Source organism: Pantherophis guttatus, chromosome 15 (genome assembly GCF_059756535.1).
Source record: "Pantherophis guttatus breed Tessera chromosome 15, ASM5975653v1, whole genome shotgun sequence".
Taxonomy (NCBI): domain Eukaryota; kingdom Metazoa; phylum Chordata; class Lepidosauria; order Squamata; family Colubridae; genus Pantherophis; species Pantherophis guttatus.
In genome coordinates, this window is record NC_142077.1 from 8,350,318 (window position 1) to 8,373,000 (window position 22,683).

General features: G+C 47.5%; 2 protein-coding genes across 9 annotated transcripts; one reads left to right on the top strand and one right to left on the bottom strand.

The window, feature by feature from the left end:
* Positions 1-1,658: 1,658 nt before the first annotated feature.
* LOC117673067 (F-box only protein 44-like) lies at positions 1,659-10,500 on the bottom strand. The gene is made up of 6 exons (XM_034430205.3): positions 10,363-10,500; positions 8,641-8,912; positions 7,721-7,901; positions 6,093-6,191; positions 4,191-4,323; positions 1,659-3,467 (listed from the first exon to the last, which is right to left on the bottom strand). The coding sequence occupies exons 1-6, from the start codon at positions 10,431-10,433 to the stop codon at positions 3,348-3,350; spliced, it is 876 nt and encodes a 291-aa protein (XP_034286096.2). The 5' UTR covers positions 10,434-10,500; the 3' UTR covers positions 1,659-3,347.
* On the top strand, positions 8,780-22,464 carry UBIAD1 (UbiA prenyltransferase domain containing 1). 8 transcript variants are annotated; one of them, XM_034430199.3, is made up of 4 exons: positions 8,780-8,888; positions 14,219-14,380; positions 17,029-17,571; positions 19,093-22,464. In XM_034430199.3, the coding sequence occupies exons 3-4, from the start codon at positions 17,073-17,075 to the stop codon at positions 19,578-19,580; spliced, it is 987 nt and encodes a 328-aa protein (XP_034286090.2). In that variant the 5' UTR covers positions 8,780-8,888; positions 14,219-14,380; positions 17,029-17,072; the 3' UTR covers positions 19,581-22,464. The 8 variants fall into 8 exon arrangements, with proteins under 8 accessions (XP_034286090.2, XP_087735096.1, XP_034286088.2 ...); XM_087878970.1 differs by lacking the exon at positions 8,780-8,888 and adding an exon at positions 11,774-11,905; XM_034430197.3 differs by lacking the exon at positions 8,780-8,888 and adding an exon at positions 11,924-12,357.
* The last annotated feature ends 219 nt before the right edge of the window (positions 22,465-22,683 follow it).

Here is a 22,683-nt window from a genome sequence, read left to right on the forward strand (position 1 = left end):
GTGAGAATGGGGATTTTGTAATATCCTTCCCCCAGGAGTGAGGAGGGAATGGGGATTTTGCAGTATCCTTCCTCTGGAGTGAGGGAATGGGGATTTTGCAGTATCCTTCCCCTGGAGTGGGGTGGGAATGAGGATTTTGCAGTATCCTTCCCCTGTAGTGGGATGGGAATGGGGATTTTGTAATATCCTTCCCCCAGGAGTGAGGAGGGAATGGGGATTTTGCAGTATCCTTCCCCTGGAGTGGGGTGGGAATGAGAATTTTGCAGTATCCTTCCCCTGTAGTGGGATGGGAATGGGGATTTTGTAATATCCTTCCCCCAGGAGTGAGGAGGGAAAGGGGATTTTGCAGTATCCTTCCTCTGGAATGAGGAGGGAATGGGGATTTTGCAGTATCCTTCCCCTGGAGTGGGGTGGGAATGGGGATTTTATAGTATCCTTCCCCTGGAGTGTGGTAGGAATGGAGATTTTGCAGTTTCCTTCCCCTGCCACACCCACCAGGCCACACACCACGCCCAGCAAGCCACGCTCACAGAACCGGTGGTAAAAAAAAGAAATTTGAATTCCACCACTGCCCCGGTTGTTAAGTGAATCTGGCTCCCCCCTTGATTTCGCTCGTCAAAAGGTTACAAAGGGGGATCCTATGACCTTTGGACCCAGCAACGGTCATAAGCATGAGTCACTTGCCAAGCACCTGACTTTTGATCACACGATCGTGGGGATGCTAGAAAGGTCCTAAGTAGGAAAAATTTTCAGCGCTTTGGTGACTTTCAACGGTCACAAAATGAAGTCGAGAACTACCTGTGCTGAAGATTAGACAGTAGGCTAAAGTTTATGAGCTCTGAAAAATTATGTCTGTCTTTAGAAGGGATCTAAATTATTTCCTTCTGCGGCCAATGGTTGAGTCAACTTTAACTGTTTCCTCTTTTGATAAAGCCTCAAAGTACAACTCAAGCGATGTAGTCACAGACAGATAAGGCACAGAAACAAACAGAGTTCCTGATTTATCCAAACATCGCCATTTTTTCACCTAGAAAAAGGAAGTTTTTTTCCCCTTTAATTTTATACCCATTTTCACGGACTTCAAAGAAGGCATTCATTAAAAAAATAAAAAAAAGTATTTTTTAAATGTATAAACAACATAACGGGATTATATAAATCTGATTAATGCGATAGAGATCATTAATAAGGTCAATGTGAATTGGATCAACATGAATGATATCTATTTAAATTGGTTCATACTGTTATTGTGAATTGGATTAATATGAAAAAAAAAACGGATAAGAATTGAAGTACTGAAGAGGAGATGTATAAAGGAGGATTGTATAAATTCGATAAATGTGACAGAGATTATTAACGACGTTAGCGTGACTTGGATCAATATAAATGAAATTTCATTAAATTTGTTCATACATAAGAGAAATGTTTAGATAGAACAAGAAAGATATAGATGAAGGTAGAGATAAAGATGAGGAGTTAGGCATTTTTTGAATATGTATGAACAATATAACAAGGATTACTTAAATTTGAGAAATTGTGATAGAGATCAATAATATTGTTATTGATATACCCAGAACCAACTCTGTTCACACACAATATAAATGTATAATTAAACAAATAATAATAATAAATATATTACAGAAAGAAGGCGTTCAAAGCAGTCTAGATCAGTTTTGGTTTTTTTTTAAGAAAATCCCAAGTGACTTTAATTTTACAAAATAATTCAAAAGCATCAAATGGCAACAAGAGACATGAGACATTTACAAAGCGTTTTCAACGGTGGAAAACTGAGAATTAGAAGGCAGCCTGAGCAGACATTCCTGGCAAGGAAATTCTATATAAAATATAGTTTCTTTCCACATTTTTTTTAAATATACCACCTTTAACTACATCCTGTTCTCCGCAAGAGAGGATCGGATCACCCTTCCTTGGACTTGTTCAGACAACTATAAATAACCTTCGACAATTTGGCCTGGAATTTCAGAGGTTTTACTTTTAATACCCTGTTTCCCCCAGAATAAGACACCCCCTGATAATAAGCCCAATCAGGCTTTTGAGCGCATGGCAATAAGGCCAAGCGCTTATTTCAGGGTTCAAACAAAATATAAGACAGGGTCTTATTTTCGGGGAAACACAGTATCTATCTATCAATCGTCTAGCTATCCATCTAATTATCCATCTATCATCTATTTATCTATCCATCTAATTATCCATCTATCATCTATCAATCATCTATTTATCATCTATCTATCATCTATTTATCTATCCATCTAATTATGCATCTATCATCTATCAATCATCTATTTATCATCTATCTATCATCTATTTATCTATCCATCTAATTATGCATCTATCATCTATCTATCATCTATCCATCTATCATCTATTTATTTATCCATCTATCTATCCATCTATCTATCATCTAACCTGTTTCCCCCAAAATAAGACATTCCGTGATGATAAGCCCAATCGGGCTTTTGAGCGCATGGCAATAAGGCCAAGCGCTTATTTCAGGGTTCAAAAAAATATAAGAGAGGGTCTTATTTTCGGGGAAACAGAGTATCTATCATCTATCAATCATCTATCTATCTATCTATCTATCTATCTATCATCTATTTATTTATCTATCCATCTAACAATCCATCTATCATCTATCTATCATCTATTTATCTATCCATATATCTATCCATCTATCTATCATCTAACCTGTTTCCCCCAAAATAAGTCATCCCCTGATGATAAACCCAATTAGGCTTTTGAGTGCAGGGCAATAAGGCCAAGCGCTTATTTCAGGGTTCAAAAAAATATAAGACAGGGTCTTATTTTCGGTAAACACGGTAATATTTTGGATCAAACCCGCCTTTAAATTTGCCTAAAAGAAACAGTATGGGAGAAAGGCAAAGTACAAATATTGAATATCGATAATTAGCAAGTCGCAATCAAGGCATTTAACACATTTTTTTAAAAAAAAAATCAAATTTCCCTCTTGCCTGCATGTGTTCCAGCTTCATAGTTGTTCTCGCTTGTCCCAACGAGGCTTGTGAAGTGCGTTTCTTTGGTCACAAAATGTGTGTATGCAAAAGAACCATTTGTGCTCTCCCAAACTTTTAACGGGAAACTTTAATATGGAAGTGACTTCCAATAATCCATTCTACTTGCTACTCCTCCCCCCGCTTCCCCGTGATTTGAAAATATTGCCATCGTCCCGTAAAATGATCACAGCAGCATTTATGGTTGGTACGCAAGTGTAAACATACAGCTTCGGAGAATACTTCAAAGCAGAGAAAATTCCTCCCTTCTAAAACGATATCAAGGCATGAAAGTGCTAAATATGGAGCCCTGCCCCCTCGTCATACTAAATCCACTGCAATACTGCTGTTGGTTACTTTCACTGCCGACCGCCAGCCCACTCGGTGTTCAAAATCCACATAGCGCACTCCAGACGGATAATTTTCAAAGACGTACGAAACCTACAGAGGAGAGAAATGCATACAGAATAATAAGAGTTGGAAGGGATCTTGGAGGTCATCTAGTCCAACCTGGAGACCCTATACCCGTGATGGCGAACCGGTGGCACGCGGAGCCATATCTGTGGGCACGCGAGTGTTGCCCTAGCCGGCCAGCATGCACAGAGCTGCCAGAAGGCAAGAGCAGCTAAAGCAAAAGGGACGACTAGGGAGTAAGGCCTGGAGATGATTGGCCCCTCCCGTAAGGCTTAAAAGAGGAGCAAAGGCACGTGGGCTCTTTGCAGGAAAGCAACGTTGTTAACTCTGTTCCCAGTCGGCATCTCTGTTTGATTCTGGACTCCGTGTGGCTTTGCCAAGTAGGTCTTTGGCAGCATGTCGAGGGAGATAAAGGTTGGTGATTATCCCGAAGGACTTCTCCCGAAGGACTTTTTGCAAGTAATTGGGACTCAGCTGTGAATGAACGTAATTCACAGCTGTTGCAATAAGAGAGGTTTTTGGGACTACTCGTGTGTTTTAAGGACTCAGGAAGCCTAGGTCACAACAGCTACCAACTTATCCACGGCAGTGATTCACTTAACAGCCGTGGCAAGAAAAGTCGTAAAACGGGACAAAACTCACTTGACAGATGTTTCGCTCGGCAACATAAATTTTGGGCTCGATTGTGGTCGCACATCGAGGACTACCCTGTACCATTTCAGACAAAGGGATGTCCATGTTTTGTTTTACCTCCCGCCATTCTTCCACAGTAGGCACTCGTTCTCGGACTTCAAACATCTTGCAGTAATTTTGGAGGACTTCGCAATTGGCAGAGAGCAGATTCACCGTCAGCTGGTAGTGGGAATTGTCCACATTAAAATACCTGTGTTTACAAGGGAGAAAAACGGGACAGAAAACAGCCAGCATCAGCTGGCTGCTTCCAAAGGCCATTTTGTGCCTCAAATAACGTCGAGGGTATTGAAGGAGGCAACGTAAAACCAGTGATGAAATTCAAATTTCTTTACTATCGGTTCTATGGGCGTGGTTTGGTGGGCATGGCAGGGGAAGGATGCTGCAAAATCTCCATTCCCACCCCGCTCCAGGGGAAGGATGCTGCAAAATTCCCATTCCCACCCCTCTCCAGGGGAAGGATGCTGTAAAATCTCCATTCCCACCCTGCTCCAGGGGAAGGATGCTGCAAAATCTCCATTCCCACCCCGCTCCAGGGAAATGATGTTGCAAAATCCCCATTCTCACCCCACTCCAGGGGAAGGATGCTGTAAAATCTACATTCCCACCCCGCTCCAGGGGAAGGATGCTGCAAAATCTACATTCCCACCCCGCTCCAGGGGAAGGATGCTGCAAAATCCCCATTCCCACCCCGCTCCAGGGGAAGGATGTTGCAAAATCTCCATTCCCACCCCACTCCAGGGGAAGGATGCTGTAAAATCTTCATTCCCACCCCGCTCCAGGGGAAGGATGCTGCAAAATCTACATTCCCACCCCACTCTGCACCCAGCCAGAGGTGGTATTTGCCGGTTCTCCAAACTACTCAAAATTTCGGCAACTGGTTCTCCAGAACCTGTCAGAACCTGCTGGATTTCACCCCTGCGTAAAACCATCTCTTTGGACAGCCTAATGTTAGAAGAAGAAAAACCTTTACTCCAGCCTAACTTACATCCTCTAAATCAGGTGTCTCCAACCTTGGCCACTTGAAGACTTGTGGACTTCAACTCCCAGAATTCCCCAGCCAGCCATGTCCACAAATCTTCAAGTGGCCAAGATTGGAGAACCTTGTTTTAGAATGATAAAAGTGTCAATCTCATTTTAACCAGCTATCTTGCTCTCCGAGTTTTGGGCATGAAGAATCCAAAACCTATTTGGCATACATAACTTGATTTCCCCCCCTCCTAATGTTGTGGTCCGCCAGTGGCCAGCAGAGCTGGCAGCAGATTCGGACAGTGAGGAGGTTGGGGAGGAACGTGGGCCAGTCCTGGAGTCTGGGGAAGGCTCGGATGAGGGCTCTGAGTCGGAGGTAGAGAGGGGGCCAAGGTCATCTGGTAGTTCTTTGCTGCCTCCCGAGTCTCCGGAGTCTGACATCAGCGAGGCAGAAGAACAGTGGGAGCCTGTTCCCAGTGTGAACAAAAGCAGAGCTGCCAGGAAACAGGAACAATTAAGGAAACAGGGTCGACTTGGGAGTAAGGCTTAGAGATGATTGTCCCCTCCCATAAGACATAAAAGAAGAGCGAACGGGACATGAGCTTTTGCAGGAAACAATTAGTTCATCTGGCCGATTCAAGATTTGAAAATTCTGTTTGTGACTCTGTGCCAAGTTTGGCCTTGCCCTGCGTCTGGAAATTAGTTCTTTGGCAGCATTCCAAGGGAGATAAGGTGGGTGTTGATAAACCTTCCTCTGAAAGACTGTTTATCAAGCCTTGCGGACTGTACGTGAAAGTAATTTACCGCCGTATGAATTAAAGAGGTTTGCCGGGACTCAGTTTGTGCTGTTTAATTTCTAAGGAAGTCTAGGTCCGAACACCTAAATACACCATTTAGGGAACCCGAGTTCTCTTCTCAAGAGAATATTTGGGGCCTTTTGAAGAAAGAGAACCCGTTCATCATCGTACAATTCGCCCCCACTCCAGTACTCACCAATCCTTCACCGTGATTTGGGGCTTCATTTCATCCATTACCCAGTTCGGGATCCCTTTGTCCTTCAAGGTGACGCGTTGTTTCTTCTTCACAAAAAACCTAAACAGAGGCAGAAATGAAGAAAGGCCATCCTCGTCTACAGAAAAGACACTGGAGCCGGAGAGGGTTAGAAGCTGGAAGCTCCTGCGGGAAATCCACCTTCAGCAGAGATATACAGGTGGTCCTCATCTTACCGCAATTCACTTAGTGACTGTTTGAAGTTACAACGGCACGGAAAAAAGCAACTTGGCGAGGGTTTTTCCACACCACCCTTGCAGCATCTCCAGGGTCACATGATCAAAACTCAGACCCTTTTGGCCACTGACTCATATTTATGACGCTGTTGTGGCCCGTCAATGGCCTGTGCGGATTGTAGCTGATTCCGACAACGAGGAGGCTGGTGTGGTGCAGCTGGCACCCAAGTCAGACAATGAGGAGGCTGGAGAAGATGTGGTGCCAGAGGCAGGGATTCAGCCAGGGCCTTCAGAACCTCCAGAAGCTTCCATGGGTGAAGAGGAAGAAGAGGAGGAGCCTCTTCTCGATGCACGGGCACGTGCAGAGCTGCCAAAAGGCAGGAGTGGCTCCTCAGGAAGAGGTCTCCTCAAGAGTAAGGCTTGGGTCTAATTGGCCACTACCTTAGCCTATTTAAGGAGGAACACCAACTGAAGCAAATTGTAGGGAACAACTTTAGTTCATTCTCCTTCGGTCTGGATTCTCTGCAAATTGCTTCTGGGCTTTCTGCCAACCTTAGTAAGATTGTGATTACTTTATCTTTGTTTTCTTGTAGACTGTTAAGGAAGTTTATTAACAGCCTTTGTTTGGAAAAGACTGAATTATTTTAGTAAATTTAAGTTTTGTACAAACTTTATGTGTGCTATGTTCTTTGAGGTCCTTAGCTGGGGCAGAACAGACGCTCACAGCATCCCGGGATCATGCGATGCCCCTTTTTGCGACCTTCTGACAAGCAAAGACAATGGGGAAGCCAGATTCACTTAACAACCGTGTTACTCAGTTTAACAACTGTTGTGATTCACTTAAACCCGTGATGGCGAACCTATGGCACGCGTGTCACAGGTGGCACGCAGAGCTATGACTGGGCACGTGAGCTCCGCTCTGGCCCACATGCACACGCTGGCCAGCTGATTTTCGGGCCTTCTGGTCCCACTGGAAGTCAGTAAACAGGCGGTTTCTGGCCTCCAGGGGATGGGGAAGGCTGTTTTTGCCCTCCCCAGGCTCCTAGAAAGCCCCTGGAGCCTGGGGAGGGCAAAAAACAGGCCTACCGGGCCCACTGTGCCATCGCGTGCCAAAAGCGTGGGGAGCACACAATGGCAAAAAGGTTAGCCATCACTGGCTTAAACCAATGTGGCAAGAAAAGTCGTAAAATGGAGCACAACTTACTTAACAACGCTCTCACTTAGCAACAGAAATGTTGGGCTCTATTGCGGACGTAAATCGAGGACTACCTGTACAATCTCAGACTCTTTTGCAGAGGCCTGGTTTTGACTTGGGGGAGATCACCGGGGACCATGCCAAACGTCCCAATTCCCGGATGAGCTCCCTAACTCTTTGCTATCAAAATTTAAAAATACCTCAGGCCGCCATCTTGGTGCCAGGTTGGTACGAAGACCGTCCAAACGGTGTCTGGAAGAGGGGATTTGCGTTTCTTTTTAAATATCTTGAAGAAACGCCTCTTGAACCCACTGGGAATATCCTCAGGCATCCAGTCGGCCATCCAGTCCGCGGGATGCAGTTCCCAGTATCTCAGCCCCGCTGCAGGAAAGAAGCAAAAAGAAAAAAAGGCAAATTAACAAGGAATGACTGGGTTTGAATAGAATAAAACAGAATTTGAATAGAACAGAACAGTGATGGCTAACCTTTTTGCCATCGCGTGCCAAAAGTGTGGGGGGGGGCGTTCGGGGGGTCGCGCACATGCGTGCCCACACCCATAATTCTATGTGCCCCAGCCCCCCACGCATGCATATATGACCCGCCCCCTCCTGCTCCCCACACTTTTGGCACACGATGGCACAGTGGGCCCGGTAGGCCTGTTTTTTGCCCTCCCCAGACGCCAGAGGCTTTCTAGGAACCTGGGGAGGGCAAAAACAGCCTTCCCCACCCCACCCCGGAGGCCAGAAATGACCCATTTGCTGACTTCCAGTGGGACCAGGAGGCCCGAAAATTAGCGTGTGCATGTGCGCCGGAGTGGAGCACGCGTGCCCACCGATATGGCACCGCGTGCCACCTGTGGCACGCTAGGTTTGCCATCCCGGGAATAGAATAACAAGAGTTGGAAGGGATCTTGGAAGTCTTTTAATCCAAGGATCTCCAACCTTGGCAACTTTTAAGACTTGGGGACTTCAACTCCCAGAATTCCTCAGCAAAGCCGGCTGAGGAATTCTGGGAGTTGAAGTCCGCCAGGCTTAAAGTTGCCAAGGTTGGAGATCCCTGTTCTGGAAAGACTCCGGGAATTGTCGTCCGGCTCCGAACAGCCTTTCAAGCAAGGACCAACCTCTTCCGCAAACGTTCCTCAGGAGATTCCTTTTGCTCAAGCTGAAGAAAAACTCCCTCCAATCCGGAAGGCTGCCTTCCAGCGGCTCCAGGTGGAAGCCGAGCCGCTCGCATTTCCTCTTCCAGACCACCGGAAGGTCCACTAGGTAACGCCACCGTTTGCAGACCAGCCGGCAGTTGTGGATCAGGTCCCGCTTGGGAACCCAGGAGAGGACGTCCAGCAAAGTGTCCTCCGGCAAATCCTGCAGGGTGAGTTCCTTCCTCTGGAGAGAACTGAGCGTTGAGCAAACATCATGAGGACTAGCGCCCTCCAATCCCAAGGACACAGAAGTGTTGCAACAGGAAACGGAGCAAAGAAAAAAAAAAAGCCAAAAGCTACACGGTACTATATAGGAAGTGGGCAAAAAGCCATCTGGCTCCTAAAGCTACAGGGCGCAACTCTGGACATGCTCAGAGACACTCTTGTTCCAGGGGTGCTATTTCAGCAGGTTCTGGAGAACGGGTAATGGAAATTTTGAGTAGTTCGGAGAACCGGCCAATACCACCTCTGGCTGGCCCCAGAGTGGGGAGGGAATGGGGATTTTGCAGTATCCTTCCCCTAGGAATGGGGTGGGAATGGGGATATTGCAGTATCCTTCCCCCAGAAGTGGTGTGGGAATGGGGATTTTGCAGTATCCCTCCCCCAGGAGTGGGGTGGGAATGGGGATTTTGCAGTATCCCTCCCCCCAGGAGTGGGGTGGGAATGGAGATTTTGCAGTATCCTTCCACCAGAAGTGGTGTGGGAATGGGGATTTTTGCAATATCCTTCCCCCAGGAGTGGGGTGGGAATGGGGATTTTGCAGTATCCTTCTTCCAGGAGTGGGGAGGGAATGGGGATTTTGCAGTATCCTTCTTCCAGGAGTGGGGTGGGAATGGGGATTTTGCAGTATCCCTCCCCCCAGGAGTGGGGTGGGAATGGAGATTTTGCAGTATCCTTCCCCCAGAAGTGGGGAGGGAATGGGGATTTTTGCAATATCCTTCCCCCAGGAGTGAGGAGGGAATGGAGATTTTGCAGTATCCTTCCCCCAGGAGTGGGGTGGGAATGGAGATTTTGCAGTATCCTTCCCCCAGGAGTGAGGAGGGAATGGGGATTTTTGCAATATCCTTCCCCCAGGAGTGGTGTGGGAATGGGGATTTTGCAGTATCCTTCCCCCTGGAGTGAGGAGGGAATGGGGATTTTGCAGTATCCTTCCCCCAGGAGTGGGGTGGGGATGAAGATTTTGCAATATCCTGGTGGGAATGGAGATTTTGCAGCATCCTTCTTCCAGGAGTGGGGAGGGAATGGGGATTTTGCAGCATCCTTCCCCCAGGAGTGGGGAGGGAATAGAGATTTTGCAGCATCCTTCTCTTGCCACGCCCACCAAGCCACGCCCACAGAACAGGTAGTAACAAAATTTGAATTCCCCCTCTGTCTTCCTCCTTTTGCTACAACTCTGGACATGCTCAGAGACACTCTTGCTCCTTTTGCTCTTCTGCCAGGATCTTGGGGGAAGGAGGGGCATTTGGCCTGGCTGACCTCCCACCCTGGGGTGCTTTTAAGGATCCCCAATTGCTTGCCTGTGCTGCTGCAGGGAGGGGGGGTGGCAGGAGCGACGACACCCCCGGGCTTCTCCGCTTGGCCTCCTTTCCTTTCGAATTGGGCTGCTCCCCTCCCCGCCCGCTGCTCCTTAACTTCGGGGTTTACCTGGCCCGGGAAGGCGGCGGTGGGCGGCGGCTGGAGCAGCAACAGCAGGCGGCGGAGACCAGGGGGGACATGGGTCGCTCGGTGGCGGTCAAGGAAATGGGTGGAAGCTTCCCTGTTAATGCCAGGCAGCCCAGCTGATGTCAGGGTGGGCGTGGCTACCGGGGGGGCGTGGTCCGCGGAGGGGCGTGGCCTGCAGCCAGGAAGGCGTGTCTGATTGCAGACTTGAGCTCCGCAGCCAAGAATTGGGGGGTGGGGGGGAGGAGGGAATCCGAGGCCCCTCTCTTCTCCCCATACCCTGGTTGGACTCCAGCTCCCATCATCCCCCGCCGGCCCAGCCTTTCCGCATAGAAAGCCCAGGTGGCTCAGTGGCTGAATGAGAAAATCATCAGAAAAATGCAGAAAAGGTCGGCAGTTCGGCGGTTCGAATCCCTAGCACAGGTCTCCTGCGTGAGCAAGGGGGTTGGGATAGATGACCTCCGAGGTCCCTTTCAGCTCTGTTACTGTTAAAGCCACCAGGACTGGGGGGGTGACCAAGCCTGTGGTGGTGGGGGGGCGAGAGGCGATTGCTCCCGATCCCTCTTTTTTGCAAAGCTAACTAAAGCGCCGGGAGTGGGGAAGGGGCTTGGTTTGCCGAGCCTCTGAGCATGTGCAGAGTGCCCAGGAGCTACAAATACTCCTGGGCACTCTTTACGCGTTTCGGGAGGGGGAAAAAAAAAAGACTCGAGGCAATGTAAGTTTTTTGGACGGCGAGTGGGAAGTGGCGGGTGGGAGTAGGAGTTAATCAGAATTAATTAGATTAATAAATGATATTTCCCTAAAGTCTCTCAATCCAACTTTGTTGAAAGTTCGGAATAGTGCAAATCTTTTGACAATCAGCTCTGACCGTTTTGCAAGAGGGTTAAACAAGGAAAGGTTGGTTTTGGCGTTTGGAGGGAGGTCAGTAACAGTAACAAGAGTTGGAAGGGACCTTGGGAGGTCATCTAGCCCAACCCCCCTGCTCAGGCTGCACTAGGGATTCGAACCGCCGAACTGCCGACCTTTTCTGATCGACAAGCTAAGTCTGACTAGGCCTGTGTACCTAAATTTAAATTTAAAAAACGAACTCGTGTTAAGTTAGCTAAAAAAAAAAAAATAACCCAGTAGCACAAGTGATCACAATCGATATTGATCAAAGTTTTGTTTTTGTTTTGCTTTTTAAAATTTTCCTTCTCTCCCGCCTCCGTAGCAAATCAGCCAATCGGCTTCCTCAAGCCGAGCAGATAGGCAACGGCGTTAGCCAATAGCAGCGGCAAGCGCTTTTTTAATTATTTTTTTTTTGATCCTTGGCCCCGCCTTTGCCAGTCGTCCTTGGCCCGCCCACAAAAATAGGCGGCGCTCTCCCATATGAATAGCAAGGCGAGGAGACGAGCGTTCGGCCCGCCTCTTGAAAAGGCAAACGTTAAGATTGCGCATGTGCAAGCGTCTAGCGGCCCGTCTCTGGTTGAACGTACGTTGCCGAAAACTTTCCCCCCTTAAGAATCCGCAACGTCTCGCCGACGTGAAGGTCACGTAATACCCTCTACCGTAATACCCAGAATAGGCGCGCGCTTATTTTTTTTTTTTAAATTAAATCCTTCATAGGCGTCCATGGCGGCAAAGGAAATAACGGTCATCGCCCATTTAGTTCCAGTAGTGAATGATTGACCCTCGCTACCGTATTTCCTAGAATAGACGCCCCCCCATACTTTGTTAATTTTTTTTAATTTTTTTTTTCCTAATTCGGGGCTAGGCTTCTTTTTCTGAGGCATTTGCGGGGGGTGGGGGGGTTGTTTTATTGCGGGGTTCGGGAGAATGAAGCGCGTTGCCCTTGAGGAGAAGCGGAACCACGGGCTGCGGGGTCCGGATTCCGGCCTGGAGCCTTTGAGAGGCCCACGCCAAGGCCCTCCCTCCCCGGCCAGGGGCGGAGGCGGCAGGGGAGAAAGCTTCCCGGGCAAAGAGCCGCGCCGTCCCGCCTGGGTGAGTCCTGACTGAGGAGACGCCCCCGGCCTCGCACCCCGAGCCCCATGGTCCACAGCCGGCCTAGGCCGCGGAGAGGCCCCGGAGGGGGAAACGGGGGCGGGAGGCTGGGAGGGGCTTCCAACTGTCATCCCAGCCCTTCCTTCTCAGGGGAGGAGGGGGCTCCTGGGACCCCCAAACCAGGGGGAAGCTGGGGGGGGCTTACAACTGTCATCCCAGCCCTTCCTTCTCAGGGGAGGGGGGGCTCTTGAGACCCCCAAACTAAAGGGAAATGGGGGCGGAGGGCTTCCAACTGTCATCCCAGCCCTTCCTTCTCAGGTGAGGAGGGGGCTCCTGGGACCCCCAAATCAGGGGGAAGCTGGGGGGGGCTTACAACTGTCATCCCAGCTCTTCCTTCTCAGGAGAGGGGGGGCTCCTGGGACCCCCAAACCAGGGGGAAGCTGGGGGGGCTTACAACTGTCATCCCAGCCCTTCCTTATCAGGGGAGGAGGGGGCTCCTGGGACCCCCAAATCAGGGGGAAGCTGGGGGGGGCTTCCAACTGTCATCCCAGCTCTTCCTTATCAGGGGAGGAGGGGGCTCCTGGGACCCCCAAATCAGGGGGGAGCTGGGGGGGCTTCCAACTGTCATCCCAGCCCTTCCTTCTTAGGGGAGGAGGGGGCTCCTGGGACCCCCAAACCAGGGGGAAGCTAAGGGGGGCTTCCAACTGTCATCCCAGCCCTTCTTAGGGGAAGGGGAGACTCCTGGGATCCCCAAACCAGGGGGAAGCAGGGGGGGTTTCCAACTGCCATCCCAGCTCTTCTCAGGAGAGGGGGGCTCCTGGGACCCCCAAACCAGGGGAAAGTAGGGGGGGCTTCCAACTGTCATCCCAGCTCTTCCTTCTCAGGGGAGGAGGGGCTCCTGAGACCCCCAAACCAGGGGGAAATGGGGGGGTCCGGGGTGGGCTTACAACTGTCATCCCAGCCCTTCCTTCTCAGGGGAGGGGGGCTCCTGGGACCCCCAAACCAGGGGAAAGTAGGGGGGCTTCCAACTGTCATCCCAGCTCTTCCTTCTCAGGGGAGGAGGGGCTCCTGAGACCCCCAAACCAGGGGGAAATGGGGGGGTCCGGGGGGGGCTTACAACTGTCATCCCAGCCCTTCCTTCTCAGGGGAGGGGGAGGGACCCCCAAACCAGGCCTCAGGCTGTGCCTTTTGGGCCTTGGGGTCCCTTTCAGGGTTTCTGATAAAGGGAATACATATTTAATTCTACATGTGTTAACAGTAGCGAGAATTGTATTTGCATAACAGTGGAAAAATGAAGAAATCCCGACAGATGAACGTGTAATAATAAAAAAACCAGAATGCGCAGAGATGGATAGATTAACACTCAGAATAAAGGAGAAGGAAGAAACAGAATATTTTTTAACATGGGATTTATTCTACCAATGGTTAGTTAACAGAAACAGAAGTTGGAAACTTAAAAGCTTAAAAGAATGAAGGTTACTAGTATGGATAAGCAAATATGATTATTATTTACTTGTTATAATTATAATAATTATTATTACTATGTGATTATGAGTGATATTATTATTACTATTATTACCTTTCAAAACCAACTGTACTCAGACAACACACTGATCATGTAGATACTGAGTTTTTATGTCTACTAAAGAAAAATGTATAAATAAAACATATAAAACAAAAAAAAACCCTGAATGCTAGCAGTGGTGAGGGGGAGAAAAAAACCCGGTCTGCCTTCTTACTGGGAGGGTGCTTTAATTGCAACTCAGCCAGCCTCGGATGACACCGGGAATTAGTCCATCCAGTTGGATCCTTCATGTCTTGCCACTAATCTATCCGGTTCTACCTCGCCGTGTTTCTCCAGATTTGGAGTTAAGAACTGTCCTGATTACGCGATCCAGTTGTACTACTAGAAAATGTCTGGCTTCGGATACAGAGCCTGTTGGTCTGCATAATTTCAACCCCACGCCTCTGCAATTCCGGAGAAAACGTCTGATCTGCGCAGAATAGATCCCAGCCCCTCCAGGTAAGGCTGCTAGGGCTCCGGTTTGAGATTTGGGAAACGCTGCTCCTGGTCTGTGGAAGACCGCAGTAGTGGCCTTTGAGATGTTTTGATCCTCAGCTCCCATCCTCCCAGCCAGCATGGCCAGAGGTGAAAGAGTGATGAAGTTGTCCTCAACAGTTGGAGACTGTCAGCTTACCTGTCTCTGTGCCAAACGATTTGGTAGAAGGTTGTTTTTTTTTAAAAAAAGGGAAACTTGTACTTTTTTTATAGGGCTTGATCTTTGATTAAAAGCGTTTTTGCTCAGGAAATTCTTTGGTTGAGTTTCAACAGGAAAAAAAAATGATTGATAGACTTCCTGCTGCTATGGAATTACCCCACTTCCCCCTCCCCCACATTAGCTGTGCTGAGTGGCTGCTGGGAATTGTAGTCCTACCACTTCTGGAGACCCCCCTTACTATTTTTAAAAAGACATGATTTTTTTTTCTTTTTTTTTTTCCCCCCCTCCATCCACTTGGAATTCTTGGAGCAGAATTCTCGCCCACATTTGAGAGCGGGATTCAGGGTGAAAGAGACTGCTGCACCCTTGAGTTGGCTTTCTGAGCCTGAAACAAAGTAAAGGCTTTATGAGCAAGAGTGAGATTTCATCGGGGAGCCCATTTTGGGGTCATCTCTTAAACAGGGTGAAATCAGACTTCTAAATGAACAAGGCAGCTACTTCTCTCCACTGAGGGTTAATGAAGGAAAACAATTCTCTCTCTTTCTCTCTCTCCCTTTCTCTCTCTCTCTCTCCCCCTTTCTTTCTTTCTCTTTCTTTCTCCTCTCCCCCTCTCTCCCTTTCTCTCTCTCCCTCTTTCTTTCTCTTGCTCTCTCCCTCCTTCACTCCCTTTATTTCTTTCTTTTTTTAAAAAAAAATTATTAAACTTTTTTTTGATACGAACAAACAAACAACAAAACACACAAATAAAAATCCATCTTTACATCTTCTTTTCAACATGTCGCATCAGTAGTCTATATTCATATTTATACATTTTCTCTTTCTTACTTTAACTTATCCCTTATCCCTATATTCCTAATATATCATCTATATGTGTTCTCTTAATCTACATATTTGATTTACTATTAACATAAATTGGTACTTAATTTCCTATCCACAATTTATATCTTCTCATTTATTTCCATATCTTTTTTCCTTTTTCTCCTCCAACCATTTATATCATTTCTCCCATACTAAATAGTAATCCGTTTCATCTTTTTCTTGTATCTCTTTGTGAGCTTGTCCATTTCCATCTCTTTGTGAGCTTGTCCATAATTTTACTAATCACCTTATCCTCTGATGGTATATCATTGCTTTTCCAATTTTGAGCGAAAACTATTCGTGCTGCTGTCAATATATGAATGATTAAATATCTTATTTCTTTTTCATATGGCCTGATAATTATTCCCAATAAGAAGATTTCTGGCCTTATTTCTATTTGTTGGTTTATAATTTCTTCTATTTGTATTCTAATTGATTGCCAAAATTGTTTTGCTTTCTGACAAGACCATCACATGTGGTAATAGGTTCCTTTTTGGTGTTTGCATTTCCAGCGTAGCGGGGAGGTGTTCGGGAAGATCTTTGCCAATCTGGCAGGCAGAAGGTGCCACCTATAAAACATCTTGTACATGTTTTCTTTATAGGATACAGACATTGTTAGTTTATAATTTATATTCCATAATTTCTCCCATTTTTCTAATTCAATATTGTATCTGAAATTTTTCGCCCAAATTATCATATGATAATTTGGGCCTTCACTCCCTTTCTCTCTCTCTCTCCCTTTCTTTCTTTCTCTTTCTGTCTCTCAGTCTGTGTCTGTTTCTCTCTCTCTCTTTCTCTCTCTCTCCCTTTCTCTTTCTTTCGCCTCTCTCCCTTTCTCTCTCTCCCACTTTCTTTTTCTTGCTGTCTCCCTCCCTCCTCCTCTCCCTTTCTTTCTCTTTCTCCCTTTCTCTTTCTGTCTGTCTGTCTGTCTGTTTCTCTCTCTCTCTCTCTCTTTCTCTCTCGCCAAACTGATCATTTAACACAGTCATTTAGCAGGTAAGGGCTTACTATCAGTTGCATTGTGGATGCGCAGCTTCAGATATATTACAGCAATTATTTAGCTAAATTGGGTATTTAGTTAGCTATCTCTATTTCTATGCCTGCCCAGAGTCATTGACTGAGATGGGCGGCCATAAAAATTGAATAAATAAATATTTTTTTTATCGTTTAGTTGTCTTAATTTTTCCACTTGCTTCCTTGGGGTTTTTTTCTTAGCTCTTTCAGGTCAGTCCCTGGACTTTGAAAAGCATGTCCTCTCACCTGAGGAGGCTCTCATTCCTCTTTTCCTTCTCACCCTGTTTGCCCAATTTTTCCTTGTCCAAATACAGTCCGTAAAGTGTCTCCTTTCTTTCCTAAAGCATCTTCCAGGTTAAAAAAAAAAAAGAGGGGGGGGGGGAAACCATTAAAAAAATTAGCAATTGCACAAACTAACTAACTTTCTTTCTTTCTCTTTCTTTCTTTCTTTCCTTCCTTCCTTCCTTTCCTTTCCTTTCTTCCTTCCTTCCTTTCTTTTTCTTTCTCTCTTTCTTTCTCTTTCCTTCCTTCCTTCCTTCCTTCCTTCCTTCCTTCCTTCCTTCCTTCCTTCCTTCCTCAGGTCAGTTTTCAGCACCTGCCCCCTTAAGAGGCGCGTGTTCAGCCATGGAAATGGAAGACGAGACGGAGAAGATCAGCATTGGGACCGAAAGTCTACAGAGCAGTGAGACAACTGAAGAAGGAATTCCATCCAACAGGTGGCCACATAAATGTGCCTCATACGTCTTGGCTCTCCGGCCCTGGAGCTTCAGTGCTTCCCTCACCCCGGTGGCTCTCGGGAGCGCCCTGGCTTACCGCTCCCAGGGTACCCTCGACCTGGGGCTTCTGGTTGGCAGCGCCGTCACCGTCTTGGCAGTCCACGGAGCCGGCAACCTCGTGAACACATACTATGATTTTTCCAAAGGCATCGACCACAAGAAAAGTGACGACCGGACCCTGGTGGATCAAATCTTGGAGCCTCAGGATGTGGTCCGATTTGGGGTCTTCCTATACACTTTGGGTTGCATCTCGGCAGCATGCCTCTATTGCTTCTCCACCCTCAAATTGGAACACCTGGCCTTGATTTACTTCGGAGGACTCTCCAGCTCTTTTCTCTACACGGGAGGTAAGCAGGGCTTCTCTGTGTGGTCTCCCTTCCGCGCTGTGGAACATGGGAAGGGGGAAAAAAAAAACAAAGCAAAACCCTGCATCCCATTAAAATGCTGCCCGTTTAAATGTTAGAGACCAGGCCCAGAAATGGAGTTATATGGCCTGTATGTCTGAATCAATTAAACTTGGGAAAGAAACCCCCAACATTTGCCTTAACCTCCGTGATGCTATCCTGCTTCCAGGAATAAAGGAGCAAATGGCAGTCAGGTTAGAAGGATGGATCCTGCCTCTGGTGTTTCACAGAGCTCTTTCTGTGCTTTTTGTGAATACAAATATAGCTTGGACAGTTGCTAGATAGGGGTTGTTCTTCTAGATCTAGACTCACATCCAGTAGGGATTCTCCCTGCCTTCACTAGGAATGCGGTGGCTCAGTGGCTAAGAGGCTGAGCTTGTCGATCGAAAGGTCTGGCAGTTCAGCGGTTTGAATCCCGAGCGCCGTGTCATGGGGTGAGTGCCCGTGACTTGTCCCAGCTTCTGCCAACCTAGCAGTTCGAAAGCACGTAAAAAAAATGCAAGTAGAAAAATAGGAACAACCTTTGGTGGGAAGGGAACAGCGTTTCGTGCGCCTTTGGCATTGAGTCCTGCCAGCCACATGACCACGGAGACGTCTTCGGACAGCGCTGACTATTCGGCTTTCAAATGGAGATGAGCACCGCCCTCTAGAGTCAGGAACGACTAGCACATATGTGCAAGGGGAACCTTTACCTTTTACCTTCACTGGGGAAAATACTTCCCATCACCTCTTCCTGGAAATTCTTTAAACTGCAGGAGCCATTAATCCTGCAGGGAAAACATACCCAATAGCACTTAGACTTATATACCATTATATACTGTTTACAGAGTCAGCCTGTTGCCCCCAACAATCTGGGTCCTCATTTTACCAACCTCAGGAGGATGGCAGGCTGAGTCAATCTTGAACCAGCATTGAACTGCTGGCAGTGGGCAGAGTTAGTCTGCAATACCGCCTTCTAACCACTGTGCCACCACGGCGCTCTAAGGCAGTGAATTGAATTTTCCTCAGTGGAAAGACCCTGGAGAAGGGAAGAATTGGAGCGGGGTAGTCTCAGATCCAGCAAGCATGTTCTTAAGTTACCCCAGGACTCTAGTCTTATACAGCTGTTTTTGGTAGAATATTAGGAGATTCTTCCTTAGCAGGAGCTGTTTTGTCAGTGTGGAATGGGCCAACTCGCCCAGGACAACTCAACAAATTAAAGTGAAATGAATTTCAATGGAACCGTGGCCAATAATAATAAAAGAAAGAAAGTCAATTCAGAAATACCAGAGTTAATTTCAACAAAAATGCGGTGGCCACTAATAAAAGTAACTGAACGAAATGATGAATACAGCATTGACTTGTCCTGTGGCGAGTTGGCCGTGGCATCCCCGGCCCTTTGTCCATGGAACCTTCTGCCTCAGGAGAAGTCAAGATCTCCTCTGCTGAATTTATTTTAATTTCTCCTCCTTGTCGTTACTGCAGGCATCGGATTTAAGTACGTTGCGCTGGGTGACGTGGTCATCCTGATCACCTTTGGGCCCCTGGCTGTGATGTTCGCCTATGCCCTCCAGGTGGGCTACCTGTCCATCTCGCCCTTGCTCTACGCCGTGCCCTTGGCCCTCAGCACGGAGGCCATCCTGCACAGCAACAACACTCGGGACATGGAGTCCGACCGGCAGGCGGGCATTGTCACACTGGCCATTCTCATCGGCCCCACGCTCTCTTACGTCCTCTACAGCAGTTTGCTGTTCCTGCCGTACCTCATCTTCTGCGTCCTGGCTACCCGCTACACCGTCAGTATGGCTCTACCGCTCCTCACCCTGCCCATGGCGTTTTCCTTAGAACGGCAGTTCCGGAGCCAAAGTTTCCTCAAAATCCCGCAAAGGACAGCCAAGCTCAACCTCCTGTTGGGACTTTTTTATGTCTTCGGCATCCTTCTGGCTCCCCCTGGCTCCCTCCCTAAACTCTAGTCTAGGGAGACATCAGGTTCCCTGAAAATAAAAAGCTTTCACAGAATACACAAACACACACACATATATATATATACATAAATGTGCATATATTTATATATATAAATATATGCATGTATATATATACACACATGAGTTTATAATCTTCACCAAACCGCATAAGGTTGGGGTTTTTTTTCCTGATCCGCGAACGTCAGATTTCCTGAAATACTTCTTTTTCACGAAGGGAGAAATCATCTTTATAAAATTCTCAGTTCTCTGAGTTTTGGTTCCTGCTTTTTGCTGTTGTTTCTTCTATCGTCTGCGTTTCATAAGTCGAAAGGTTCGCACTCCGAGTTAGAACTACCCGCCAAGGCCACGTAATAAAAATCCTTTTTTAAAATAGATTTTTTGGGGGGAGAAAAAAAAAACGCACCAGCAAGAGAAAAAAAATCAAAAGCACTAAAGCAATCATTGCATCTAATGCTCCCCCCCTCCCCTCCCCAAGTCTACTTTCTGGTCTTAAAAGTTTCTATTGGAAGAGCTCTAGAGATTTCTTGTGGTATTCTAGGAAAAATGACTTTGGATCATTTCCCAGCTGTTCTCAGCATGGGAGGCTGAACCCGGTCCCAGATCGTCTTTAGAGTTCAGGTGCTGACACCATCTTCTTTGAGTAAGAAATGCCTCACCTTACTAACACAACAGTCCATGGAGTGATAACTATAAATTGTGCAATCGTTCACATCCTCTCTGAACATCGCTGTCCACGTTGGATTACAGCATCAATTTGCATATTCCCTCTGCCACCCATCATCACGTTGCTGGCAACAGAGTCCATGAGAAGAGTCAGATAAGATCTGGCAATCATCGTTTCCCAAGAGGCTCCCTTTGTCAACTTGCAAAGCTTTCAAACACCCTTGCTCAAACGCCAGTGGCCTGAACGAGAAGCTGAAGGGAGTCCAAATGTCCCATTTGGTGATAATTTTGAACAACGGGCATCGCATCCTTTGGGGAGGGAGATGTGCCCCCAAATGGACACAAAACCCAACCAGATTTCTTGGCCTTTCTCTGTCTCTTAATGACGAGAACAACGGTGCTTATCTGGATGGAGCTTCGTAATGCTTTGGGCTGGAGATAAGATGTACCATGGTTATACCGAAGCAAACAAACGTGTGGTCAGAGATGACTCCATTCATTTCACGCAGGTGTTTCGATGAGCATTGAAGAGGTGCTGCTGGTTTATGGTGGCTTTGGATGGCGCCTCTCCAAGTGGCAGTATCGGGAGGATTTGAGAGCAATTCATGGTTCCCCTGATGTATGCTGGGATACAGAGGCTTGGTACCCTCTAGACCCGTGATGGCGAACCTATGGCACGCTTGCCACAGGTGGCATGCGGAGCCATATTGGTGGGCACGCGAGCTCAGCTCCGGCGTGCATGCACACGTCGGCCAGCTGATTTTCGGGCCTTCCGGTTCCACTGGAAGTCAGCAAACGGGCCGTTTCTGGCTTCCGGGGGGAAGGGGGGAAGGCTGTTTTTGTCCTCCCCAGGCGCCTAGAAAGCCTTTGGAGCCTGGGGAGGGCAAAAAATAGGCCTACTGGGCCCACTGTGCCATCATGTGCCAAAAGCATGGGGGGGGGCACGTGTGCAACCCCCCCACACTCCCCCCCCCCTTTTGGCATGCGATGGCAAAAAGGTTAGCCATCACTGCTCTAGACTGAAGCACACCGGCATTTGAAAGGGATTCTCCTGATGCTTGCAACTGGGCACCAGAAACTCGAGCCTTGTTTGCTGTGGTTTTCAAGCAGGGGTGAAATGCTACCGGTTTGGACCAGTTCGGGCGAATTGGTAGTAAAAAAAATGCTACCGGTTCAAGCGAACCGGTATTTCCAATGATCAGCTATGACGTGCAATTTATATTAGCTAGAATCGTGGGATTTCCGGCTTTCTAGGTAATCTAAATCACGTGGCACAGCGGATTCTCCCTTCCGTCACTGTTCTACTTACCTTTGCAGAATCGGAAGGTTTCAAAATGTTCCTTTTTTAACGCTGTGCGGGCACGCCTCAGGTAGCGGACTCGCAGATCCGGTAGCTGAAGTCTAGGATTTCACCGCTGTTTTCAAGCTACCACTGGTTTCCCTGCTTCCCTCTTCGTGCTGGGCTTGTTCGCCCACCCTCACGCCTGTGATTTCACACAAGAATTGCCTCCCATTTCAGGATCCTGAGTCAGGTTTCTGTCCCACCAGACCCTTGCCACCCAGATTCTAGCTTCCTTTCCAATTTGGGGGGGTGGGCAAGGCAAGGCAGTTTTATGAGAATTGAATATGCATTCTGAAGATCTCAGAGAAGTAGGTGTTTGTTGGGTTGTCACTGTCAGGCACTGACCTCAGACAGTTGGCTGTCCATTGGCCACCAGACCAAAGTATACTTTACAGACAGCAGAAAAAATGTGGTCCTATTGCAGGATGTGAGAAAGAAAGGGAAGGAAGGAAGGAAGGGGGGAAAAAGGAAAGAAAGGGAGAGAGAGAGAGAGAAAAGGAAAGAAAGAAAAAAAGAAAAAGCTGTTTTCCAGGCTCACATTCTCTGTAAATTTGCTCTGATTCAATTTGTGCCCTGTTTTTTTTCTCTACGCTGCCTGGAGTTTTTCTGAGGCTCCGTTCGCCGCAGCTGGTTTAATATGTCAAAATATCTCTTGTGTTTTTGCCCAGCCACCCCACGGAGGGCTGGCAGAAGAATAAAGCTGTCTTGGCAAATGCTAAGCCTCGCCGGAATCTCTGGAGCCTGATCTGGCCCCAGGACTTAACGCCGCACAAAGATTTAAAAAGAACATCTGGGACTCCCGCTCGAGCACTGTTTGTTTTTATTGACACCTCCATCATTTTCAATAATAAAAAAAATCCTGATTAACTTGTCTTTCCTTTTCATTGCTCGCTTAGATTTGGGGGAAACGGAAGCTTTTGTGTGTCTTCAGCTTGCGCACACAGTGGCCGTGAGCAGCAAGGACCGTGCCAGTAACATCTGAAACATCAATGCTTGCTTCCAGTCGCAGGACATGAAAAACGAGCTGGCTTTGATCACACTGTCGTAGCCAACATCCCTGTCGGATACCTCCTGTTCCAATTTTAA